Source organism: Bufo gargarizans, chromosome 5, assembly GCF_014858855.1.
Source record: "Bufo gargarizans isolate SCDJY-AF-19 chromosome 5, ASM1485885v1, whole genome shotgun sequence".
In the NCBI taxonomy this organism is placed as follows: domain Eukaryota; kingdom Metazoa; phylum Chordata; class Amphibia; order Anura; family Bufonidae; genus Bufo; species Bufo gargarizans.
In genome coordinates this window covers 376328572-376354008 of record NC_058084.1, presented here as the reverse complement: position 1 = coordinate 376354008, position 25437 = coordinate 376328572, and the positions used below count along the sequence as shown (strand labels likewise).

Here is a 25437-nt window from a genome sequence, read left to right as displayed (position 1 = left end):
GCTTGGCGTGGATGCATTTGTTAAGAGAACAATATATGAAAGGAACGTTCGTTTGTTGTCTGTAGTGCGCCTGATCAGCCGCTGGAGATAATGACGCTGTACTGTAAATGAACATGCATGAGGATCATAGTAACTTTATCTGGCATTGATCACTGAGCAAGGCTGGATGAAATTAGCTCCAGTGGTAATGGTAGGTTATAGTATACATGTGTTTGTTAGCTAGGGTATTCTAAAGGATGGTGTATTGTCTTCCTATGTCATCACTTCCTGTATGTCATCACTTCCTGTATCCTCGTCTTGGGCCAGCCCCTTTTACGCCTTTTGTTAGTAAATAAAAGACAGACTGAGCGAGGCGGGGGTAGTGCTCAGCAAGAATTCAATCAATATGGTAACACCTGGGTCTGGCTCTGACTGCGGCTAAGGGAATAGGGATTTACCTTTTTCCTTACACAAACTTTGATGCGAGCAGATTACAACTATTAATATTTCTACAACAATATATAAACATTGTGTATAAAAGCTTACATCAGTCAAAGAATCTGGTGGGCATAAATCCCCTCTAGGGGTCCCGATCGCCTCCATACTCCTACGATGAACGCGCTAGGTCTAGCATCCCTTATGGTTCAGTGCGCATGTGTCCTGGACCTGTATGCGTCCCACGTCTCTATGGTATCCATGCGCCTGCGCAGTACCTCTCTTCCGGGTCTTCGGGTGCATTTGTATATTACATCCCTATTGCAACTGTGCGCCTGAGCAGTTCTTCCAACTGAAGCCACTCGTGTTCAGGAAAACCAATCATATCCTCCCTGCGCATGCTTCGCTTGCCGCTCACTCTGCGATTGTAGCAGTAATCGTATTCTAGTACTATAACAATTCGTCCATTTCTTCAGGTAGTGGGTTTACATCGAAGGTAGGTGGAGATAAAAGGAACCATTTATACGCCAGATAAGGACAAGAGACACTATAGTGGCTTCAATGGCCATGTACATCTACATACCATTGGAGACCCAGCCATCCTGCGAGTCTCAAACCATGGAAATGGACTGACACTATATTGCTGCTATTATTTGCAGAGATTCAGTCAAGGACCCACATCACGGAATATGCCACCAGATTCCTCCACCAACGCATTTAATCTGTGGAGAGATAAAAACAATCACAACCTAGGAGTTTAGCAAGCGTATCTGAGGGTCTGTGCACAATTATTAGGCGAGTGAGTATTTTGACCATATCACTTTTATGCATAGTTTCCAACTCCAAGATGTCTAAACGTGAATGCTTATTGGATTAAAGCATATCAGGTAATGTGTATTTGTGTAATGAGGGTGGGTGTGGCCAAATGAGATCAACCCCCTATAACAATGTGTGTGTAATTAGGCGGCTTGTTTTCCTCTGGCAAAATGGGTAAAACAAAATAAAAAATTAACAGTCTGAAAAGTCAATAAAAATAAAATAAAAAAATTGATATTGGGGCGGATTACAGAACCAAACGTTTCATTGCAAAAAAACGTGTTGGGAAAAAAAAAGATTCTAATTAACTGCTAAGGATTTGAGAAGAGTCAAACGTGAAGCGACCAGGAACCTCCCTAGAGTGCCCAGAAGTACAAGGCGTTCAGTTCACAACTCTACTTCTATTCAGCAAGGTGGATATGGGGTACTGCTATGGGCTGGTATTATTAAAGATAAGCCAGTTGGACCTTTTTCATGTTGAAGTCGGACTCAAAATAAACTCCCAAACCTAATGCCAGTTTTTAGAAGACACTTTCTCAAGCAGTGGTACAGGATTAAAGTACTCCACTGCATGGCTAGCCAATAAAGGCCTTAAAGGGGTGGTCCAAGTTATATTTATTGATAACCTAGCCTCAGGATAGGTCATCAATATCAGATCGGCTGGGGTCCAACATCCGGCATCCCCACCGATCAGCTGTTTGAAGAGAAGGCGCGCGCCGTGTCAGCGCCACCTCCTCTTCACTGTTTACCTTCTCACCGTTGCATCTGCAGCGGTGAGCAGGTGTAATTACACCTAACCGTCCCATTCATTTCAATAGGACGGATCTTTCCCATACACTTGTATAGGAGCGATCCATTCCATAGAAATGATTGGGACGGCTTGGGTGTAATTACACCTGCTCACCGCTGCAGATGCAACGGCGAGAAGCTAAACGGTGAAGAGGAGGCGGCGCTGGCACGGCGCGCGCCTTCTCTTCAAACAGCTGATCGGTGGGGATGCCGGATGTTGGACCCCAGCCGATCTGATATTGATGACCTATCCTGAGGCTAGGTCATCAATAAATATAACTTGGACCACCCCTTTAAAGATGGAAGAATAACGACATGGCCTCCTTCCTCACCCGACCTAAACCCTATTGAAACTTGTGGGCCCTTTTTCATTAAGGCTGGGTTCACATCATGTTTTTGCCATCCGTTTATTCAGGGATGCCCAACCTGCGGCCCTCCAGCCGTTGCAAAACTACAACTCTCAGCATGCTCGGACAGCCTACAGCAGGACATGGTGGGAGTTGTAGTTTTACAACAGCTGGAGGGCCACAGGTCGAGCATCCCTGGTTTAATGTATGCAAAAACTGTATGCGTTAATGGATCATTCAAAGAGATGCCATACAGTGGCATCCGTTCCACATAGTGTTCCCACTGTAAAGAAAATGTATACGTTTGGGATAGAACTTTATCTCACTGTGATTTTGTAGTAAAAAGATCACAGAGAGGCACAGAGCATCATCAAATCATGTTAATGCCCCGCATCTCTGCTGTCCAGACCTTTGCGGCTTGGCCCTCATTCACGCTGCGGATGACACGCATGGGATCCGCTCGTGTGAAACAGCCCTAAAAGTTGCCAAATAAATTATGTGTAAATATATAGATATAAAAAAACATAAATATACATATATATATATAAATCCAGAAAAAGGACGGCACTCCGGTCTTGAAGAAATAAAATTAGTCTTTAATCAACCTTGCGGTACAAAGTTTCGGCTCCAATACTGAGCCTTTCTCAAGCACAAATACAAATCAAGTGTCTGCAGTTATATAGGTGAGTTAATTGAATTACAAATCATGTGATCACTACACGTCCCACCCCAAGGGGCGTGTTCCAAACTAACCAATACATAAACATGGTTACATAAAATACATGTGCAAAAAAATAAAGCAAATGTCATCAATTACATATATCTGATATTGATACAATGTGAGACATCAATCAAGTGCGTGCATCAGACATTTGCAAACTTATAATGACTAAAAGAAGGAAGAGGGCGGACCCATCGGCTGCACACTTGTGTAAGTACACAGCCGGTGGATGCGCCCAAAGCGTGTAAAACATGCTGAGAGACGAGTCAAAGGACACTTAAAAATTGAGAGCCACAGCTATGCGATTACTGGATCCTGTGCAAATTGAAAACCGCAGCTGTGCGATCGCTGGGTCCCGTATCCAACTCACTGTTGTCTCGGCCTGGCACCAGGAAGGGGATGATGCCTGTTGTCAGTCGCCATGCGTCATCAAAGGCCGCCCTCCGCTACGTCACCACTGCGTCATTGCATCCGGCCTAGGTGCTTCACGGCGCACGTCCCGTTCACGTCCCATCTCGGGACGCCATCTTAGAGACTGGAAAGATGCCCTTTACCTGTGTCTGGACACCCATAATGAGGTACATCAGGGTATAGCAGACCAGACCGGCACGGACAGCCCGGAAACCAGATTGTCCTCATGCCATGCCTAGATTGGAGCCCACCATCACAACGATAAACGTTATGTGTAGGGGGTTATCCATCACAGGTGTCCGGTCGCTAGCATACCCAAGAGGGTTCTCCTCCGGTTTGTACCCAGGTGTTACAGGGAGCAAATCTAAGCCAGATAGATGATGGAACAGCCGTGACATCATGTCGGCCCAGCTGTGGTGCCCCTGGTGCGTGCCATATCGAACAGTGAAAAATACCAATATAAAAACAAAACGAAAAAGAAAAAGAAAAAAAGCATAGCTGTCAGAGGTATCAACCTCCTGTATATAATAATAATTATATACAGGAGGTTGATACCTCTGACAGCTATGCTTTTTTTCTTTTTCTTTTTCGTTTTGTTTTTATATTGGTATTTTTCACTGTTCGATATGGCACGCACCAGGGGCACCACAGCTGGGCCGACATGATGTCACGGCTGTTCCATCATCTATCTGGCTTAGATTTGCTCCCTGTAACACCTGGGTACAAACCGGAGGAGAACCCTCTTGGGTATGCTAGCGACCGGACACCTGTGATGGATAACCCCCTACACATAACGTTTATCGTTGTGATGGTGGGCTCCAATCTAGGCATGGCATGAGGACAATCTGGTTTCCGGGCTGTCCGTGCCGGTCTGGTCTGCTATACCCTGATGTACCTCATTATGGGTGTCCAGACACAGGTAAAGGGCATCTTTCCAGTCTCTAAGATGGCGTCCCGAGATGGGACGTGAACGGGACGTGCGCCGTGAAGCACCTAGGCCGGATGCAATGACGCAGTGGTGACGTAGCGGAGGGCGGCCTTTGATGACGCATGGCGACTGACAACAGGCATCATCCCCTTCCTGGTGCCAGGCCGAGACAACAGTGAGTTGGATACGGGACCCAGCGATCGCACAGCTGCGGTTTTCAATTTACACAGGATCCAGTAATCGCATAGCTGTGGCTCTCAATTTTTAAGTGTCCTTTGACTCGTCTCTCAGCATGTTTTACACGCTTTGGGCGCATCCACCGGCTGTGTACTTACACAAGTGTGCAGCCGATGGGTCCGCCCTCTTCCTTCTTTTAGTCATTATAAGTTTGCAAATGTCTGATGCACGCACTTGATTGATGTCTCACATTGTATCAATATCAGATATATGTAATTGATGACATTTGCTTTATTTTTTGCACATGTATTTTATGTAACCATGTTTATGTATTGGTTAGTTTGGAACACGCCCCTTGGGGTGGGACGTGTAGTGATCACATGATTTGTAATTCAATTAACTTTATTTACAAATGCCTACACAGGCAATAACAACCGATCTTGGCCCAAGTACAAATTTAATACTTCACTTTTATTGTTTAGTTCATTAAAAAGTGTCACTGGTATATGTGATTCACATGTGATGGGACACAGACACACAAACAGAATAGCCTACTAAAGTGTTAAAAACACAGTCACGCGACCCACTGTGAGAGACGATGGATGTGGCCGGTAGGAGGCGATGCATATAATCGCTTGCTCCAAAATGCGTGAAGAGCAGAGGAGAATGCAGTGCCACCACGTCCCGCATATATTGTACCAGTAAGATTCTACTGGACTGTCGGTCCAGAAACCATAGTGGGAGAGTGATGCCTCAATCCCACTAAGTGGATCAAGAAAAATATGTTAAACCCACCCCTGTTTATTAATGCCAGGGTGTGTGTTTGCCACGTCCGCAGGTGCTGGTGACCTATCTGACTATCCAAATTGTTGCCCTTTATTTCTAAGGGAAGGGGGGGGGGGGAATTTGTTTCATCACCCCACTACTCAAATGGAAGTACTATTTGGCACCAGTACTTTAATACAGACAGTGGCTTCACTATTAACCACCTAGAATGGTGGTACATTCAGGGTTAACATTGGTGTTTTCCTCTTGAGTGGTACAGCCTGTTTGACATACCAGGCACGTACCTATGGTACTAAGGGGACTGGTGACACTGCTCTCCCACTAAATGAACAGCCTGCTGGTGGTGCCAGACAGGCTACAGTACAATGATCAGCCTACTAACACTCTCCAGCAGTGGGAGACATGACTGCTGTTTAAAACTTAAATCTGCCCCCCGACATGTTTCGCCAGTAACACTGGCTTCCTCAGGGGTAACGGGCAGCAATGGATTACATACAATGCCGGAAGTAGATGTAGTGTTCTAATGATTGACACCAAGCGGCGCCCTATCCACCACGGAGGCGGAACTTTCCCCCAACCAATCACCGCGACAGGGGAGGCTGACATCATCACTCCATGCCAGCCCTCCCCGTCGCGACCCGATTGACATCATCGCCTCGCCATATATTCGCAGCGCGCATGCGCTAATACTCGAAAAACGGCCCTCCGGCCGTACACCTCATTGCGCAGTAATTCAATTAACTCACCTATATAACTACAGACACTTGATTTGTATTTGTGCTTGAGAAAGGCTCAGTATTGGAGCCGAAACGTTGTACCGCAAGGTTGATTAAAGACTAATTTTATTTCTTCAAGACCGGAGTGCCGTCCTTTTTCTGGATTCATTGATTGGGGTAAGAGGTCGATTCCCCTGGAACGTGCACCCATTTTTGTAGTCAGTGCCGCCATTATACATACATATATATATATATACATATATACACACACACACACACACACACACACACACACATATATATATACATACACACACACACACACACACACACACACACACACACATATATACATACACACACACACACATTTTTATTTATTTTTTTCCTAAGAAAGTCAAAACCTCACTCTTAGGCCTCATGCACACGACCGTTGTGTGCATCCGTGGCCGTTGTGCCGTTTTCCGTTTTTTTTCGCGGACCCATTGACTGGGTCCGTGGAAAAATCGGAAAAATGCACCGTTTTGCAGCCGAGGCCGTGATCCGTGTATCCTGTCCGTCCAAAAAATATGACCTGTCCTATTTTTTTGACGGACAACGGTTCACGGACCCATTCAAGTCAATGGGTCGTGAAAGAACACGGATGCACACAAGATTGGCATCCGTGTCCGTGATCCGTGGCCGTAGGTTGCTTTCATACAGACGGATCCGAAGATCCGTCTGCATAAAAGCTTTTTCTGATCTAAGTTTTCACTTCGTGAAAACTCATATCCGACAGTATATTCTAACACAGAAGCGTTCCCATGGTGATGGGGACGCTTCTAGTTAGAATACACTACAAACTTTGTACAAGACTGCCCCCTGCTGCCTGGCAGCACCCGATCTCTTACAGGGGGATATGATAGCACAATTAACCCCTTCAGGTGCGGCACCTAAAGGGGTTAATTGTACTATCATATTCCCCTGTAAGAGATCAGGGCTGCCAGGCAGCAGGGGGCAGACCCCCCCCCTCCCCAGTTTGAAAATCGTTGGTGGCACAGTGTGCACCCACCATCGCCCCCCCCTCCCTCCCTCTATTGTAATAAATCGTTGGTGGCACAGTGTGCGCCCACCATCGGCCCCCCTCCCTCTATAGCAGTAACAACATTGGTGGCAGTGTGCGACCTCCCATTCCCCCCCCCCCCATCATTGGTGGCAGCGGAGTTCCGATCGGAGTCCCAGTTTAATCGCTGGGGCTCCGATCGGTAACCATGGCAACCAGGAAGCTACTGCAGCCCTGGTTGCCATGGTTACTTAGCAATAGTACAACAGTAGAAGATTCATACTTACCTGCTTGCTGCTGCGATGTCTGTGAACGGCCGGGAGCTCCTCCTACTGGTAAGTGACAGTTCTTTAGCAATGCGCCGCACAGACCTTTCACTTACCAGTAGGTGGAGCTCCCGGACGGACACAGACATCGCAGCAGCAAGCAGGTAACTATGAGTCTTCTACTATTGTACTATTGCTAAGTAACCATGGCAACCAGGACTGCAGTAGCGTCCTGGTTGCCATGGTTACCGATCGGAGCCCCAGCGATTAAACTGGGACTCCGATCGGAACTCCGCTGCCACCAATGATGGGGGGGGGGGGAAATGGGAGGCCGCACAGTGCCACCATTGTTGTTACTGCTATAGAGGGAGGGGGGCCGATGGTGGGCGCACACTGTGCCACCAACGATTTATTACAATAGAGGGAGGGAGGGGGGGGCAATGGTGGGCGCACACTGTGCCACCAACGATTTATTACAATAGAGGGAGGGAGGGCGATGGTGGGCGCACACTGTGCCACCAACGATATTCAAACTGGGGAGGGGGGGGGGTCTGCCCCCTGCTGCCTGGCAGCCCTGATCTCTTACAGGGGGATATGATAGTACAATTAACCCCTATAGGTGCCACACCTGAAGGGGTTAATTGTGCTATCATATCCCCCTGTAAGAGATCGGGTGCTGCCAGGCAGCAGGGGGCAGTCTTGTACAAAGTTTGTAGTGTATTCTAACTAGAAACGTCCCCATCACCATGGGAACGCCTCTGTGTTAGAATATACTTTCGGATCTGAGTTTCACGAAGTAGCTCATATCCGACAGTATATTCTAACATAGAGGCGTTCCCATGGTGATGGGGACGCTTCAAGTTAAAATATACCATCGGATTGGAGAAAACTCCAATCCGATGGTATAAAAGAACTCCAGACTTTACATTGAAAGTCAATGGGGACGGATCCGTTTGAAATGGCACCATATTGTGTCAACATCAAACGGATCCGTCCCCATTGACTTGCATTGTAATTCAGGACGGATCCGTTTGGCTCCGCACGGCCAGGCGGACGCCAAAACGACTTTTTTTTCCATGTCCGTGGATCCTCCAAAAATCAAGGAAGACCCACGGACGAAAAAACGGTCACGGATCACGGACCTACGGACCCCGTTTTTGCGGACCGTGAAAATAAACTGTCGTGTGCATGAGGCCTTAGGCCTCATTCACACTTCAGTGTTTGGTCGGTGATTTCCATCAGTGATTTGTGAGCCAAAACCAGAAGTGGAGCCTCCACAGACATGAGGTAAAAGGGAAAGATCTGCTTCTGTTCTGTGTTTAGAGTTGCACCTGGTTTTGGCTCACAAATCACTGATGGAAATCACTGACCAAACACTGAAGTGTGAACGAGGCCTTACATTCTTAAATGTTCAGGTTTGAGGTTTATTAACATTTTTGATTGCCCGACAGAACTGTAGTAAAATGAATAATCAAAAATACAACTTGCCTAATAATTGTGCACACTGTATACGAGGAGACACTGATTCGCTGGCTGCGCAGAACCTGCGCTTCTCTTGCTTTCAGCGGGTGGCTGTGCTGTCACTCATGCAGGTGAGGTTTATTACTGCACCACCACCAAGAAAGGACATGTGATTTCTTAGAATAAAATGTGTTAGCCAGTAGTGAGAATTCTTGATGGGACCTCGGTCTCGAAAGCTCGCCTAACATCATGTATTTTAGTTAGCCATTGAAAGGCATCAAATTACAATATTGTCTCTTTTGGAGAAGATTTCTTGGTGTAGTCAGTCTTAAACTGCAGCCTCCAATTGGAAACCGATTCCACTCAACATAGTTTGAGCCCCATATTAACGTGGATGTGCTGGCTCTGTTACGATCAAAACTGACCACTTGAAAAATGTTTGCCTTTATTTTATTTTTATTTTTTTGCAATTAAAATAATTTTATGTTGTTCTTTCCTCCTTCAACTTCTTTCCCAAGAGAAATGGTCTCTGCCATGCAGTGTAATAAACCGAGAGGCATAAGTAATGAGTACATTTACATAAAAAAACAAGACACAGCATATCATTTTCCCAGTTCTTTTATTACAGCTTTTTGTGGCACAATATATATATTTTGGGTTAAGTAATTTTTCACCTCAGGTGATAAAGTACAGAACTTAAAACACACATCCATCCTACAGACACTCTGGGTTTAGGGAATAGGCATTACAAATCGTTAGGCACTCAAATTCCATCCTCTGTATATTAATAACTACACTGTAAATCTAAAACACAAAATATTACGGAGCTGAAATGATTTTAAAGTGCAGCTTGCACGGTCTCGGCTTTCTGTAATATGTAGAATTTGACAAGGCTTTGTATTAACTACTTGTCCTCCACGACCGAAAACTGAAATAGGTGCTTGTGGCATAGCATATCGTGACCAAGAATGCAAAGAACTGTAGAGATACAAAAGAAATAGAAAAACAAGTCAGTCTTTCAATAAAACCTGCATACATACATTTAGACACGTTATGCCACGTTCCAGTTCAGAGAGGACGACTTGTCGAGCATTTTGCCCAAGAAGCCACAACTATTTTACAATGGAATTCGTTTTCCAGTTGGAGAGTCGTACCACAGACGTCAAGTTATTGGTGACTTCCTGCAGTATAATATCTATATACACCCGGCCGGAACCCCCATAGAACTGCCTATTCTTGTCCGCAATTGTGGACAAGAATAGGACATGTTCTATTTTTTTCCAGAGACGCGGACCGGAAGTTCGGGACCACGCTCCGGAAATGCGGATGCGAACAGCACACTGTGTGCTGTCAGTGTCCATTCCTGCCCTATAGAGAATGAATGGGTCCACACTCGTTCCGGATAATTGAGTAACAGGTGCAGACACATTCTACGGACGCGTGAATGGACCCCAAACGTTCTCTGGTAGTTACTAGCCATTTGTAGTCCCATTTTGGACTGTCAAAATAATTGGTCGGTATTTATCTCATATCTGAAATTTCAGGTGTCAAAACAACTATGTGGGCAATAGCTCTTAAAGGGGTAGTCCAGGATTTTACTATTGATGGCCTATGCTCAAGATAAGCCATCAACAAGTGATTAGTGGGGGTCTGACACCCTGCTCTGATATTGACCATCTATCCTGAAGATAGGCCATCAGTAGTAAAATCCTGGAGTAGTGGCGTACTGCCAATATAGGCAGACCACACAGCTGCTATGGCGCCCGTGGCACGGCTGAGGGGGCGGGGGCAACTAGTCGGGAGAGAATGGAAGGCCCCGCCCACTTTTCTTCTGTTCCGTTTCAGGCCCTGCTTGCTTTCCCTATGCTCAGTCAGGGCCCCCCTTTTCCCCACTCGCCGCCTATGACCCTTCCTGTCTTACTAGTCCATCCAAGCTCCCAGGCATGCAGCATAGCAATAAGCGCTTTCTCTTGGGCACTGCTGCACTGCACACTGGCCAATCAGCATTTAGCAGTGCAATTTAAGCTCCTGCTGCTGATTGGCCAGTTTATCGCTGGCAGCAGGCTCAAGTAGACAGAACTTTGAGGGCGCAGCAGTTGTATACCCACAGTAAGAATAGTAAAAAATAAAAGTTCATGTGGGTATTCTTGATGGGGGAGGGCAGAAGCAGGCAGAGTTCCTGTGTGGAACTCTGCTTGCTGATAGAGTACAATGTGCCCAGCCAGCGCAGCAGCACATCCCCACTCAGTCACTTTGCAGGGGCTATGCAAACTAAGCATCAGCAGAAAGGAGTTAAAAGGTGTTATCCAACCCCTATAATGCCCCCAAACTGCCCAGGCACCTCATACAGATTATACTTACCCCACTCTCCGGCACCTACATTCCTCCTGATGCCCGCACGGCCACCACTGCATCCCCCTGTCGCATGGATGCATACGGCGACATGGGGGGCAGTAAATACCAGGCCATGATCTATGGGAACGAGCCTCCCTAGCATCACGGGTGGCACTAGGACGCTTATTTTCATCGCTGCACTTTTCCCCCGGGCATAAGTATTACTTGTATGTGGTGCCTGGCATTCTAGGGGGCATAATAGGGGCTGGATAACCCTTTTAACCATTAAAGAGGACCTTTCACTAATATCCAAACTAAAAACTAACTATACCTGTGGGCAGAGCGGCGCCCAGGGGTCCCCCTGCACTTACTAGTATGCCTGGGCGCCGCTTCGTTCGCCCGGTATATGCTCCGGTGTCTCAGCTCCGTCTGTTGTATTGGACTGATTTTTTTGTAGGAGGCGTGTCCCTTGCTGCAGTGCTGGCCAATCGCAGCGCACAGCTCATAGCCAGGCTCAGTCCAATACAACAGACGGAGCTGAGACACCGGAGCATATACAGGGCGAACGGAGCGGCGCCCAGGCATACTATTAAGTGCAGGGGGACCCCTGGGCGCCGCTCTGCCCACAGGTATAGTTAGTTTTTAGTTTGGATATTAGTGAAAGGTCCTCTTTAAGATACTGGAGGTTTTCATTTTCATTTTTCTTCCCCATCTTCTTTGAGCCATAACCTTTTATTTTTCCGTTCACATATCCATATGAGGGCTTATTTTTTGCTGTGTAAGTAGTAGTTTAATATGGCATACAATGTAGTGGGAAGCAGGCAAAAAATTCTAAGTGGGGGTGGAATAAAAAAAACAAAAAAACAATTCCTCCACCGTTTTACGGGTTTTGTTCCTACGGTGTTCCCTTTTTGGCAAAACTGACCTGTGCCCTTCATTTTCTGGGTCAGTAGGAATACAATGGGGGTGTGGCAGGGGAGGAGCCAGGTCAGGTGGTGGGATGGACCATGGGTGGGTAGTGGGAGGAGTTGGGGGCTCAATTCAGATTTTTGCTATGGGGCCCAATGATTTCTATGTACGTCCCTGTCCTGGACAACTTCTTTAGAAGTCTCAAGAAGATCACTACAGCATGGCTGCCTAACCGTGATTTGCACAAAATATACATATAGGTTTTAGATTTTTTTGTTTAAGTTTTATTTATTTTCTTCTAAAACTTCTGCCATTACTCACCGCAGATGCTGTCCAACTATTGTAGTTGTGATGCATTTTAGGTTCTTTGGTGACGGAAGCTGCATCCACTATAGCAGCAATGAGGTATAAAACAGATGCACTTCCATTAAAGCACAGACTCTGCGAGGATATGGAAAAAAAATAAAGGACAAAAATTATCAGTTGTGACTGCTGTATTTATTCATTTTTGCATTTAAAAAAATCCCCTCCCCCTTGAGTAAACATAATAATTTAAAAATAACCTGTCACCATGAAATGCTGTAAAATCTGCAGGCAGAATGTTATAGAGCAGGAGGAGCTAAGAAGAATTATCTATAATTTTCTGGAAAAAAGATGAAGGAATATTGTACTTTATACATTTAAGTCTCTGCTCTTTCTGAGTTCAGTTGGACATGAGGGCCATCTCATCAGTGACTTGACAACTATTTCTATACACAGGGAAAGCTATCAATAACTGATAAAGACAGTCCCTGTGTACAACTGAGCCCAGAAAGAGCAGATATTTAAATGACTGTCACCAGACATGTGCCCTTCATTTTCTGGGTCAGTAGGAATACAACGGGGGGGTGGCAGGGGAGGAGCCAGGTCAGGTGGTGGGATGGGCTCATCATGCTGATTAAAACAATACATTTATTTTGTCTGTATACTAAACAGCTGCAGAGAAATCAGATTTTATTCATATGCAAATGAGAAGTTAGAGCACTAGGAAGCGGGGCTGAATTGACTGACAAGGCTAGACATCAGCAAGCTTTATGGTTGAACTGTGTTCTAGCATCTACATATATATACTCCGAGTTATGCTTAAAAAGATAATATACATATTACCGCTTTAGTCACAGGCAGAATATATGATTATAAAAGACACCAGTAATGTGTTAGCTTATAAGCATAGAGAAAACATGCATCTCTATGTGGTAATGCTACAGCTTGATGGTCAGTGTATCATTTTGCATGTACAAATCCCAGGTTTGAATCCTGGGAGAGACTTACATAAACTTGTTTTTCTGTTATTTTTGCTCCCTCTCATTTAACCCACAATAAAAGGCCATACTACAATAAATATATAATTATATAAGGCTACTTTCACACTAGCGTTTTTGCTGGATCCGGCAGGGTTCAGCAAAAACGCTTCAGTTACTGATAATACAACCATATGCATCAGTTATGAACGGATCCAGTTGTATTATCTGTAACATTGCCAAGACGGATCCATCGTGAACTCCATTGAAAGTCAATGGAGGACAGATCCGTTTTCTATTGTGGCAGAAAAAACGGATCCGTCCTCATGTCGTATGCGTCTTGCTCCGCATCCCAGGACGGAAAGCAAATTACAACATGTTGCAGTTTGCTCCCCGGTATGGGAACGCAACTAAACGGAACGGAATGCATTTTGGGGCACTCCGTTCTGTTCAGTTTTGTCCCCATTGACAATGAATGACGGATCTCAATACTGGAAAACTAAAACACTAGTGTAAAAGTAGCCTTATAACAATAAAAGGCCTTACTATATTGAGAAGTGTTTTATGCTTAGAAACCTGAAACCTATTACTGGTTTATTCACAGGCACAAAATATGTATGTATGTATGTATGCATGTTCGTTCCGCGATCACTCAAAAATGCAACCATCGATTTCAAAATAACTTGGTATACACATCCCTTGCTGCCTGGAAAGGAATCTTGTTGTGGTTACAGCTGTTGTGGTAAAAATATTAATAGTTGTAATCAGCCCGCATCATAGTTAGTGTAAGGAAAAGGCAACTCCATCTTCCCTCAGCCGCAGCCAGAGAACCACACAAATGCTACCATCTTCATTCAACTATCCTGTGCATATCCCCCCTCCTCCATGCCCAGTGCATCCTTTATTGACTAAAACAAAAGGTGTAAAAGGGGCTGGCCCAAGACAAGGATACAGGAAGTGATGACATATCAAAGGACAGGGAGGGGCAGCCAATGTGGCTGTGCAGACACACCCCATACAAACACATGTATACAATAATCTACCATTACCACTGAGAGACATGATGACAATCTATAAAACACACACACATCCTAAGATAAAATGTCCGCATAATAAAATTTCCACAACAGTCCCTCCTCTTTGTCATATGCTCCCCAGTGTCCCTTGACGAATCTTGATCTTCTACTTTGCAAAAAAAAACTGTCTTGTCTACGAAAAGTCCTGAATCCATAAAACAAATAGAAAACAGAAAGTCAATCTTGACACGTAGCTTCTTTTCTTCGGGAGGTGACGTTTCGCGTTGGTCGCCGGCTGGTTTGGAATCCTCTGCATCTGGTCCATGGTTTGGTCTTCAGGGCGTCTTGTCTGTTCGGGCTTCGGTATATCAGTCGATTAGACATCAGGAACATCTCACTCCGGCGTATAGAAGGAATGGAGACAAAAACATAAGTATATGTCCTATTTCCTTTCGCCCGGATCCAATGGAAAACCAGTGAGCCCCAAGACCTCCCAAGGCTTTAAAAAGGATTCTGACTCTCACTAGTCATAGCTCCGCCCCTGCCCTGCTCCTGTCAGTATGGGCCTGACCCTTGTCAATGGTGTCTGCTAGCCTGGCATAACCATATACCTTCCTCACAACTGGAGGATCCCAAATCTACTGGTCGCCTAGCTGCCCGGACACCCATACAGGATTAACAAGCGAGGAGCAGGAGCCAGAGCTAATATTAATATCGTCTATCAACAAATGCCTCCTTGTAACAAATAAACAAAAGTGATACTCTGCATTCTTTGACTTAGTTGAGCAGCTTCTTGCAGTGACCGGTGTGGATCCAGTTGTCTCGTCCCTCGAACTTCAGAGAGGTTGGCGTCATCAGCAGCACCTGGAATGGCCCAAGATATCTCGGCTATAGTCCCGTCCTCGGATGTTTCTTTAGCACGACCCAATCACCTGGTTGGCTAGAATGAACACTGGTTATTGAGTCTGGGTCCGGGAGCAATTCCCGAACCCGGTGGTGGACATCGGGTGATAACCCGTGGGGCTGCCTGGAGGCATACCTGATGGAATAAAAGGGTTACAGCGGAACATTCAGGCCATGGATCGGCCGTCATTTTTACCTACTTTGCAAAAATCTGACCCAAGTACCAGCAAAGAAAAGGCAGTTGTGATTGATTGACATTTGAGAGGTTAGAAAGTTTGAAGATCGTTGATTTCTGCACCACTTTCCGCCCTTCTCATCGGCCTTAAAACCAGGACGAAGAGAAGCTGGATTAGCATGGTGCATCGTCTCAAGGTTAGATAGAGAGATGACGGAAGGATGAGAGAGAGAGAGATAGAGAAAGAGAAAAAGAAAAGCGCTTCTCTTGGACTCTGCAGTCTTAGCGGGATGGGAGTACATGACAGTGTTAGTTCGCACTGTCTGGGACTTTTGAATGTCTTATTGCTGGAGATCGATGGATTCGTGCAGCCACAGTTCTGCTTTCTGGAGGGAACTATGGCTTTGGAGTCTAGTGGGGAAATTACGGACGAACTTTTTCCCAATCCAGACCTCAAAGGTCCTTTCTTTGGGGATGATCCACTCTGAAACTACAGTCCCTTGGTGCCAATCTTTGAGGGGGCTTAACAACTCCTCCTCTATAGATGGATTTCATGTACTGCTTGGCTGTCCTATAGTAGTCAGAAGTGGTACCCTTCTGATCCCTAATTTTCCCTAAACCCATGCTCGAGCATAAATTTTCCTGCGACCTACGCAAGGAATTTTCTAAAAGTAGGTGCGTCCCCCTCCAGTGTCCTGCGACAAACGCCTGGACGGCTGCTACTCCTCTTCGTTCGCCTCTGAGTTGCTCTAGGGTTTCTGGCACCGACACACGGACTCCGTTCACCCTAGATAGACCTCAGGAAAAGGAGTAATCAGTGTGAGGAAAAGGGCTCTCGCCGACACACGGCGGCCCTCTGAGTCTCCTAATGAGATATACCAGCCTCGGTTTTGGCTCTGAATAGTGACCTGACCACAGGATAGGGCTTCCAATTGACCTGGAGTGAAAAAGGGGGGTGCACAGAGAACACACAGTGCCTTCTGTGGGGACGAGGGGTGCACAGGAAACAAACACACAGTACTCCTGTGGGGAATGGGGTTACTCACATAGCTATTGGTATGCCCAGGTGATATACATCACCTTGTCTCCTTAAAAAAATGCTCATCAACTCACTTTCCTTTGCCGATATGATTCTATATAGTCAAGCTGAACAGCACACAAAGCCCTTTTTGCAGTGACTGATCAGAAACCTCTCGCTCAGCAGCAGCCCTTGAATTCAGACAGTAGTTCCCACACAATATCATGAGACCCCCAGTACTCCTAACCAAATCTACAGAGAAAAGAGAGGGAGAGAGAGAAAAGCAGCAAATATGCAATAAAAACCTAAAAAATAAAAATGAGTAAAAGAAGAAAAATGTAAATATACAATAAAAACCTAAAAAATAAAAATGAGTAAAAGAAGAAAAATGTAAATATACATTAATCAAAGAAATACCCACACAAAAATAAACAAATATAACTGAAAAATAAAAAGGAAAAAAAACACTTGATTACATACATTGAGCTTCAGTAAAAAAGTAGTTTTACCTTAAAACCCAAAACTCATGCAAAAACTAAACCCTTAGGAACACATACAATTGTATAGGACTGAATTAACAAATCAATGTCCTGGAGGGTTCCCCTGAAACCGTACAGGAGGAATTCTACCCACCCAGTAATTGAAATGTTAATTTGCCCAGCCCCAAACAGCTTCAGATTCATTTGACCAGAGAAGCAGGATTTAACATCACAAGGTCCCAAAACCGGTTTCTTTCACATTTTAACCGTTCATATTGTGATTTCAAATCCGCTTCACTGATCCAAGATCTTGGCTGTCCCTGCGTTCTCTGCCTTTGCAAAGAAGCATCTCTGGGACCACTACCCCACCTCGCCGAATAAGCCACTTAACTTCTAGGTGTGGTTCTGGGGTACCTAACATACCTGTGTCTGTTGCCATTAGCAACATTACAATATCGTGCAATGTGCCCGTATTCCCTGCATACAAAACAAAGGATAGCTCGCCTCCCTCCACAATAACTTGCACATGGCGATTTGAATTGGCGCACAACATTAACCATCCTAGCATGAGTAGCTCCCACATTACGATCTGTATTGAGTCCACTTACCACGGACTCATCTGAGGAATCTTCTGGCATTGTGTTAACACTTCCAACTCCAGGGTCAGACAAATTGTCCATCTCCATCCCTGAATTGGTTCCACTATCTGAACCACAATCCTCAGACTTCTCCGTGCTTACAGCCCATACATTTCCTCTAATCCCAGACACATTACTCTCCAACGGTTGTTTCAATAACTCTGGCAATTCCCTTACAGCACCCTGTGCATGCATCAGGCTTCCAGATAAACCTTCATTCTCCTTGCACCAGAAAACAAACACCACAATGGTTGCTACAAAAAACAAAACACTAGTACTAGTTGTCCCAATACTTTTGGCACAGAACTACAAGTACCTCCTTTCTACACTGTAATACCCACATTAATTATGCCAAACAAGTCTACAAATCAGTGTAACAGCCACAGATACACAAACATTAAGCAGAATCATCAACTATAGGACGATTTCACCACTAAACTGCCACTAATGCTCACACAATGGTTCCTGTATCAGACTGGTCACTGAGCTATACCATAAATGAACATTTAACCGATATCAGCACAAAACTTATTAAAACAAAATCAAACTGTACATAGAAAGGTTACAAAAAGACAAGATAACTATTCAACAAAACTAACATTTCAGGCAAAAACAATCAAATCGCTTTCCATAGCAAACTGACAAAGATGGCCGACAAGCATGGTAAAGATGGCCGACAAGCATGGTAAAGATGGCCGACAAGCATGGTAAAGATGGCCGACAAGCATGGTAAAGATGGCCGACAAGCATGGTAAAGATGGCCGACAAGCATGGTAAAGATGGCCGACAAGCATGGTAAAGATGGCCGACAAGCATGGTAAAGATGGCCGACAAGCATGGTAAAGATGGCCGACAAGCATGGTAAAGATGGCCGACAAGCATGGTAAAGATGGCCGACAAGCATGGTAAAGATGGCCGACAAGCATGGTAAAGATGGCCGACAAGCATGGTAAAGATGGCCGACAAGCATGGTAAAGATGGCCTACAAGCATGGTAAAGATGGCCTACAAGCATGGTAAAGATGGCCTACAAGCATGGTAAAGATGGCCTACAAGCATGGTAAAGATGGCCTACAAGCATGGTCAAGATGGCCTACAAGCATGGTCACACAAAGGAAATCAAGATAGTGTCTACAATATCCAGCAATAAAAACAGTTTTTATATTTCCCTATGTTTAAACCAGAGCAAAACCTCCACTCTATGGGTGATTTACAGGCTAACAATACAAAAACCACTCTGAACGCTGTCTCTAATGTACAGACACTAAAACCAATTGCCGCCTCTATAAAATCGCTTCTTACAAAATCACAGTAACATAAAAAGTTAAGAAGTTACAAAAAACACAATTCCCTGTACTATTCAGCACACAATCTCTGTACAATCAACACAATGGAAAAACACTTACCCCTTTCCTTACACCCCTCGATGCGGCAGACAACAACCACATAGGTTGTTTGAACAGATTTTTCTTTCCTCTGATACCAGCAGATTGGAGGACACAGATTTCAGTTCACAAAGAGCAAAACTTTCTCAAAAATGAGAGTAAAGAAAAGGATATTACCTTATGCCGGCCTTTTTTGCTTTTTGAAAATTAAATTGTGTCTCCTTTTAAGTTCTGCTGATAACAGGGAAAAAAAAATTATTTCCTTCCTGAGCTCGCCATCTGTTGTGGTAAAAATATTAATAGTTGTAATCAGCCCGCATCATAGTTAGTGTAAGGAAAAGGCAACTCCATCTTCCCTCAGCCGCAGCCAGAGAACCACACAAATGCTACCATCTTCATTCAACTCTCCTGTGCATATCCCCCCTCCTCCATGCCCAGTGCATCCTTTATTGACTAAAACAAAAAGGTGTAAAAGGGGCTGGCCCAAGACAAGGATACAGGAAGTGATGACATATCAAAGGACAGGGAGGGGCAGCCAATGTGGCTGTGCAGACACACCCCATACAAACACATGTATACAATAATCTACCATTACCACTGAGAGACATGATGACAATCTATAAAACACACACACATCCTAAGATAAAATGTCCGCATAATAAAATTTCCACAACACAGCTCTCTAGGACGTACCATTCCTGAGATATCCCCAAAAAATTCAACTATGGCACATCACATGACCTACATTAGCCAATAGAAGCCTGTAGGTCTTTCTCTTCATATCCCAACTGCTGTATACACGGTCACATGTCCGTTAAAATCAGCCAATTGAAGCTTGCAGGCCCTTAGTCTCCACATACACACAGTTTTACACCAGGTTTCCATAACAACCCAGCCATTTTTCTTCACTGCTGCAGGTCAGCTTTAAAAAGGGGCAGGGCGCTGTGGATGACACTGTTAAGGGGGCAGGGGCAACTATTGAAGGGCGGGCACTGTGGAGGTTGCTGTTAAAGGGGCAGCTGCTGTGGATGTCACTGGTAAAGGGGTTGGCCCCTGAGGAGGTCACCGTGAAGAGAGTGGGGTGCTGTGAAACTACTGTTAAAAGGGCGGGCTGCTGTAAAAGGTCAAAGTTAAGGGGCAGGCTGCTGTGGAGGTCCCATTTTAAGAAGGCTGGGCACTGTGGGGGATCAGTGTAAAGGGGTGGGGGGCTGTGGAGTTCACCGTTATGGGGAATACTGTTGATAGCTTTTAACACACACAAACATTGGGTGAAATAGATGAAATATACCCATGCGAAGCCGTGCCCTTCTGCTAGTATGATTATAAATAAACCAGCAATATTACTTTTTTAACCATTTCAAACCCGGGCCAGTTTTCACCTTCCTGCCCAGGCCATTTCTTTGCAAATCTGACATGTGTCACTTTGTGGTAATAACTTGAAAACGCTTTTACTTATCCAGGCTATTCTGAGATAGTTTTTCGTCACATATTGTACTTAATGACAGAGGTAAAACGGAGTTCAAAAATTTCATTTTTATTTATAAAAAAAATAAAATAATTTTTTTTACCAAAAATGTTGAAAAATTAGCAAATTTCTATTTCTCCACTTTTATAAAACAGATAGTAATACCTCCAAAAATAGCTATTACTTTACATTCACCATATGTCTATTACATGTTTAGATCATTTTGTGAATGCCATTTTATTTTTTGGGGACGTTACAAGGCTTATAAGTTTAGAAAGAAATCTTGAAATTTTTCAGAAAAATTTCCAAAACCCACTTTTTAAAGGACCAGTTTAGGTCTGAAGTCATGTTGTGAAGCTTACATAATAGAAACCACCCAAAAATGACCCCATTTTAAAAACTACACCCTCAAGGTATTCAAAACTGATTTTACAAACTTTGTTAACCCTTTAGGTGTTCCCCAAGCATTAATGGAAAATAGAGATTACATTTCTGAATTTTACTTTTTTGGCAGATTTTCCATTTTAATCCATTTTTTCCACTAACAAAGAAAGGATTAACAGCCAAAACAAAACTCAATATTTATGGCCCCGATTCTGTAGTTTACAGAAACTCATAATCTGCTGTACGGGCACACGGTATTGCGCATAAGGAAAAGAATGCCATATGGTTTTTGAAAAGCAGATTTCACTGGGATAATTTTAAGCTGCCATGTCACATTTGAAGACCCCCCTGATGCACCCCTAGAGTGGAAACTACAAAAAAGTGACCGCATTTTAAAAAAAACTACACCCCTCAAAGTATAAAAAACTGATTTTACAAACTTTGTTAACCCTTTAGGTGTTCCACAAGAATTAATGGAAAATAGAGTTGAAATTTCAGAATTTCACTTTTTTGGCAGATTTTTTATTTTAATCAATTTTCCAGTTACAAATCAAGGGTTAACAGCCAAACAAAACTCAATATTTATGGCCCTGATTCTGTAGTTTACAGAAACCCCCCCTATGTGGTCATAAACTGCTGTACAGGCACATGGCATTGCACAGAAGGAAAGGAACGCCATACAGTTTTTGGAATGCAGATTTTGCTGGACTGTTTTTTTTTTTACACCATGTCCCATTTGAAGCCCCCCTGATGGACCCCCCTAGAGTAGAAACTCCAAAAAAGTGACCCCATTTTGGAAACTACGGGATAAGGTGGCAGTTTTGTTCGTACTATTTTAGGGTACATATGATTTTTGGTTGCTCTATATTACACTTTTTGTGAGGCAAGATAACAAGAAATAGCTGTTTTGGCACCATTTTTATTTTTTGTTATTTACAACATTCATTAGACAGGTTAGATCATGTGGTAGGTTTATAGAGCAGGTCGTTACGGATGCGACAATACCAAATATGACTACAGTTTTACATAGCAAAGATTTTTGAAAAAAATAATTTTTGTGTCTCCACATTCTGAAAACCACAGTTTTATATATTTTTTGGGCGACTGTCCAAAAGTCATATGCCCCCCAAAATGGTACCAAAAATCATACCTTACCTAAGACAATAGCCAAAAAAACTATGGCTCTCAGACTATGTAGACAAACATGATTTATTTATTTTTGTTTCAAAAATGAAATCATTGTGTAAAACTTACATTAAAAAAAGTAGACATATTGGGTATCGCCGAGTCTGTAATAACCCTACACAAGACGTGTAGGGGCTCATTTTTTTCGGGATAAGATGGTTTGATTGGTACTATTATAGGGTGCATATGACTTTTTGATCGCTTGCTATTACACTTTTAGTGATGCAAGGTAAGAAATAAAAAAATGGCTTTTTTTACACTTTTTTTTAAACAATATATTCACCTGAGGGGTTAGGTCATGCAATATTTTTATAGAGCAGGTTATTACGGACGCGGCGATACCCAATATGTCAACTTTTTTTAATGTAAGTTTTACACAATGATTTCATTTTTGAAACAAAAATAAATCATGTTTTAGTGTCTCCATAGTCTGAGAGCCATAGTTTTTTCAGTTTTTGGGTGATTGTCTTAGGTAAGGTATGATTTTTGCTGGATGAGATGACAGTTTTATTGGCACTATTTTGGGGTGCATATGACTTTTTGATCGCTTGCCATCACACTTTTTGTGATGTAAGGTGACCAAAAAAATGTTTTTTTTTTTTTACACAGTTTTGATTTTTTTTTTTACGGTGGTCACCTGAGGGGTTAGGTCATGTGGTATTTTTATAGAGCCGGTTGTTACGGAAGGCGGCAATACACAATACGTATACTTTTTTATTTTATTTAAGTTTTACACAAGAATAGCATTTTTTTAAACAAAAAAAAATAAAAAAATCATGTTTTAGTGTCTCCATATTCTGAGCCATAGTTTTTATATTTTTTAGTCGATTGTCTTAGGTAGGAGCTAATTTTTTGCGGCATGAGCTGACGTTTAGATTGGTACTATTTTGGGGGGTGACCTTTTTGATCACTTGGTGTTGCACTTTAAGTTATGTAAGGTGAACAAAAAATGGTTTATTTAGCACAGTTTTTTATTTTATTTTTTTGACGGCGTTCACCTGAGGGGTTAGGTCATGTGTTAGTTTTATCGAGCCGGTCGATATGGACGTGGCAATATCCAATATAGAAGAATTTTTTTCCCTTTATTTTGGCAAAAGGATATATTTATTTTATTTTTTATTACTTTATTATATAAAAAAAAAAAATATTTAACTTTTTTTTTGTCCTACTCTGGGACTTTAACTTTTGGGGGTCTGATCCCCTTTACAATGCATTCCAATACTTCTGTATTGGAATGCATTGGCTGTAAGTGTAATACAGTGTGTATTACACTTAAAGCTTCCTGCCTGTGAGATCCAGGGGGCTGGATCTCACAGGGTCTCTCCCGGAAGGCAGCCCCGATACTTAGGGAAGGCATTGCGCTGCCTTCCATGCCTTTAGATCCTGTCACAGCAGCACGGGGACCTGATGGCAGCTCAGATACCAGTGAGGACATCGCCTGTGCCGTGGTCAGCACTGACCGTGGCACATCAAGGGTTAATGCGCCGGCATTGGTAATTTCACTGATGCATGCAGCAGGGGTCTGGCTATCAGTAACTGCCGGACCCCTGCCGTGGATTGGGCGAGCGCATCTCCTGCACCCGCCCGATCACAGCGCCGTACATGTACGGCGCTGGTCCTCTACGAGTTAATCAGCATGATCAACCCTACCACACAATATGTCTGGTTTAATACGGTTGATCCTGGAGACAGAGACACTTAAATTATACAAGTTTTGCTGAATATTTTCCCATAAAACTACATTTCAATCTTCTCAGCTTTTCCTGCTCCATAGCATGCTGCCTGCAGATTTCACTGCTCTTTGTGGGGATGGGTTGTTAGATTAAAAAACAAAAGAGCAGTGAATCTCAGAGTTAACAGAAAAAAGATGAACAAAAAGCAAACGCCGGCATTTCTGTCTCCCTGTATAGGCTTTAATAAGCCCCTGAAACAATCAGTCATGCAGAAAAACAAACAGTTTCAGCTGGTGTGTCATAAGGGGTCTCAATCAGCTCAGTCAGTCGGAACAGTTTAATTAAAAAATATATATAACAGGACACCACACACAGCTTTGTTTAAAGGGGTGTTCCAGGCTCCTGATATGGAAGACCCTCCACAGGAGGTCCAATCAGTAGAGTTAAAAAATCCTGCACCCCACCGATCAGCTGTTCCCTGCAGCCTCCAGCGCTGGTACGAGCTCTTGAATGGAGCGGAGTTTAAAGTGTAGTGGTTGTGCGGGTTTACTGCAGCTCAGCTCCCATTCACGTCAGTAGCCCAGCATGACCACTATACTTTGAACAGAGCTGTGCTTCCTGCTCCATTCAATAGCTAGCCAGCAGAGAACAGCTGATCGGTGAGGTGCCGAGTGTCAGACCACAACTGAGAGAATTTGAATAAATTCTGATTGGATCTTGATGATCTATTTTACTAAGGTATATATATATATAATTTAAAAAAAGGAAAATCTGTTTTTATCTGCGCAGGAATTGTATTGGAGGGAGTGTAATTCTCGCCCAGAAAGTTAAGCTGGGCGAGATATTAAAAGCTGGATAATGTTGTTTTGTTCAGCAGCCTAGTTGCTGGACTGTTGGTAAAATGGTAAAAACCAGAGCCGAAAGTGACCATACCCTGGGAGAGTGAGGCAGGGGCCTCGGTCATTATACCAGCTGAGCCAGGTGAATGCGTTTGTTACTTCTGCTTAGCCGAACCAGGCGAATGTGTTTTTGGTTTGTTTATTTCTGTTCTCTTGCTGAACCCTGTGGAGTTGAAATAAATCTCTACATTACTGCATTGGGACTGTTGCGTCTGTGTCACCTACCTCGCTTCAGAACATTACAAATATATCTCAAGTAGTATCTTGAGATTCAGATAAAAGGAACACATCAGAGGGAGTAATAATCCTGGTACCTTCCGTTGTTTAAATTGCACCCAATGTGGTATTGCCTGTAAGGGAACCACATTCTAACAGAGTTGGAAAGAGATCACATTAAAGGCCTCATTCACACCACCATGTTTTTCATTCGTATGCCATCATCATTTTTCACAAATCGCACACTGCCTAGTTCATTGTATGGGGCCATGTACACATCCATATCTCTTGCGGCCATTCCGCAAGTTATAGGACATGTCTCAAGTCATTTCTATTGAGTGGAGAAAAACGGGAGTGAGAAAAACGTGGAATACACACAGAAGGTATCCGTATTTTGTGAATCTGTGCTTTGTGTCCCAAAATATGGATCGTTTGCATGAGGCCTTGTGGGCATATCATATGTGATGTGTTCTACATCTGATAAAAAGTTGTTGAATTGTACATTGTGCAGATTTACCTGTGTAGGAGAAACAAAAGACTGGACATCAAGTCAAGACAAGTCTACCATTTGATCTCAAAAACTGAAATACAGTGGAAAAAATGTC

General features: G+C 43.7%; 1 protein-coding gene across 1 annotated transcript in view; it reads right to left on the bottom strand.

Annotated features, from left to right (window-relative positions):
* Positions 1–9487: 9487 nt before the first annotated feature.
* Positions 9488–25437, bottom strand: part of CMTM8 (CKLF like MARVEL transmembrane domain containing 8) — a 93909-nt gene continuing 77959 nt past the window's right edge. Inside the window, exons 3-4 of the mRNA XM_044294250.1 lie at positions 12439–12558; positions 9488–9852 (exon numbers count right to left, since the gene is read on the bottom strand). Coding sequence (XP_044150185.1) covers positions 9775–9852; positions 12439–12558 — 198 coding nt within the window. The 3' untranslated portion in view covers positions 9488–9774. The remainder of the gene's footprint in view (positions 9853–12438; positions 12559–25437) is intronic.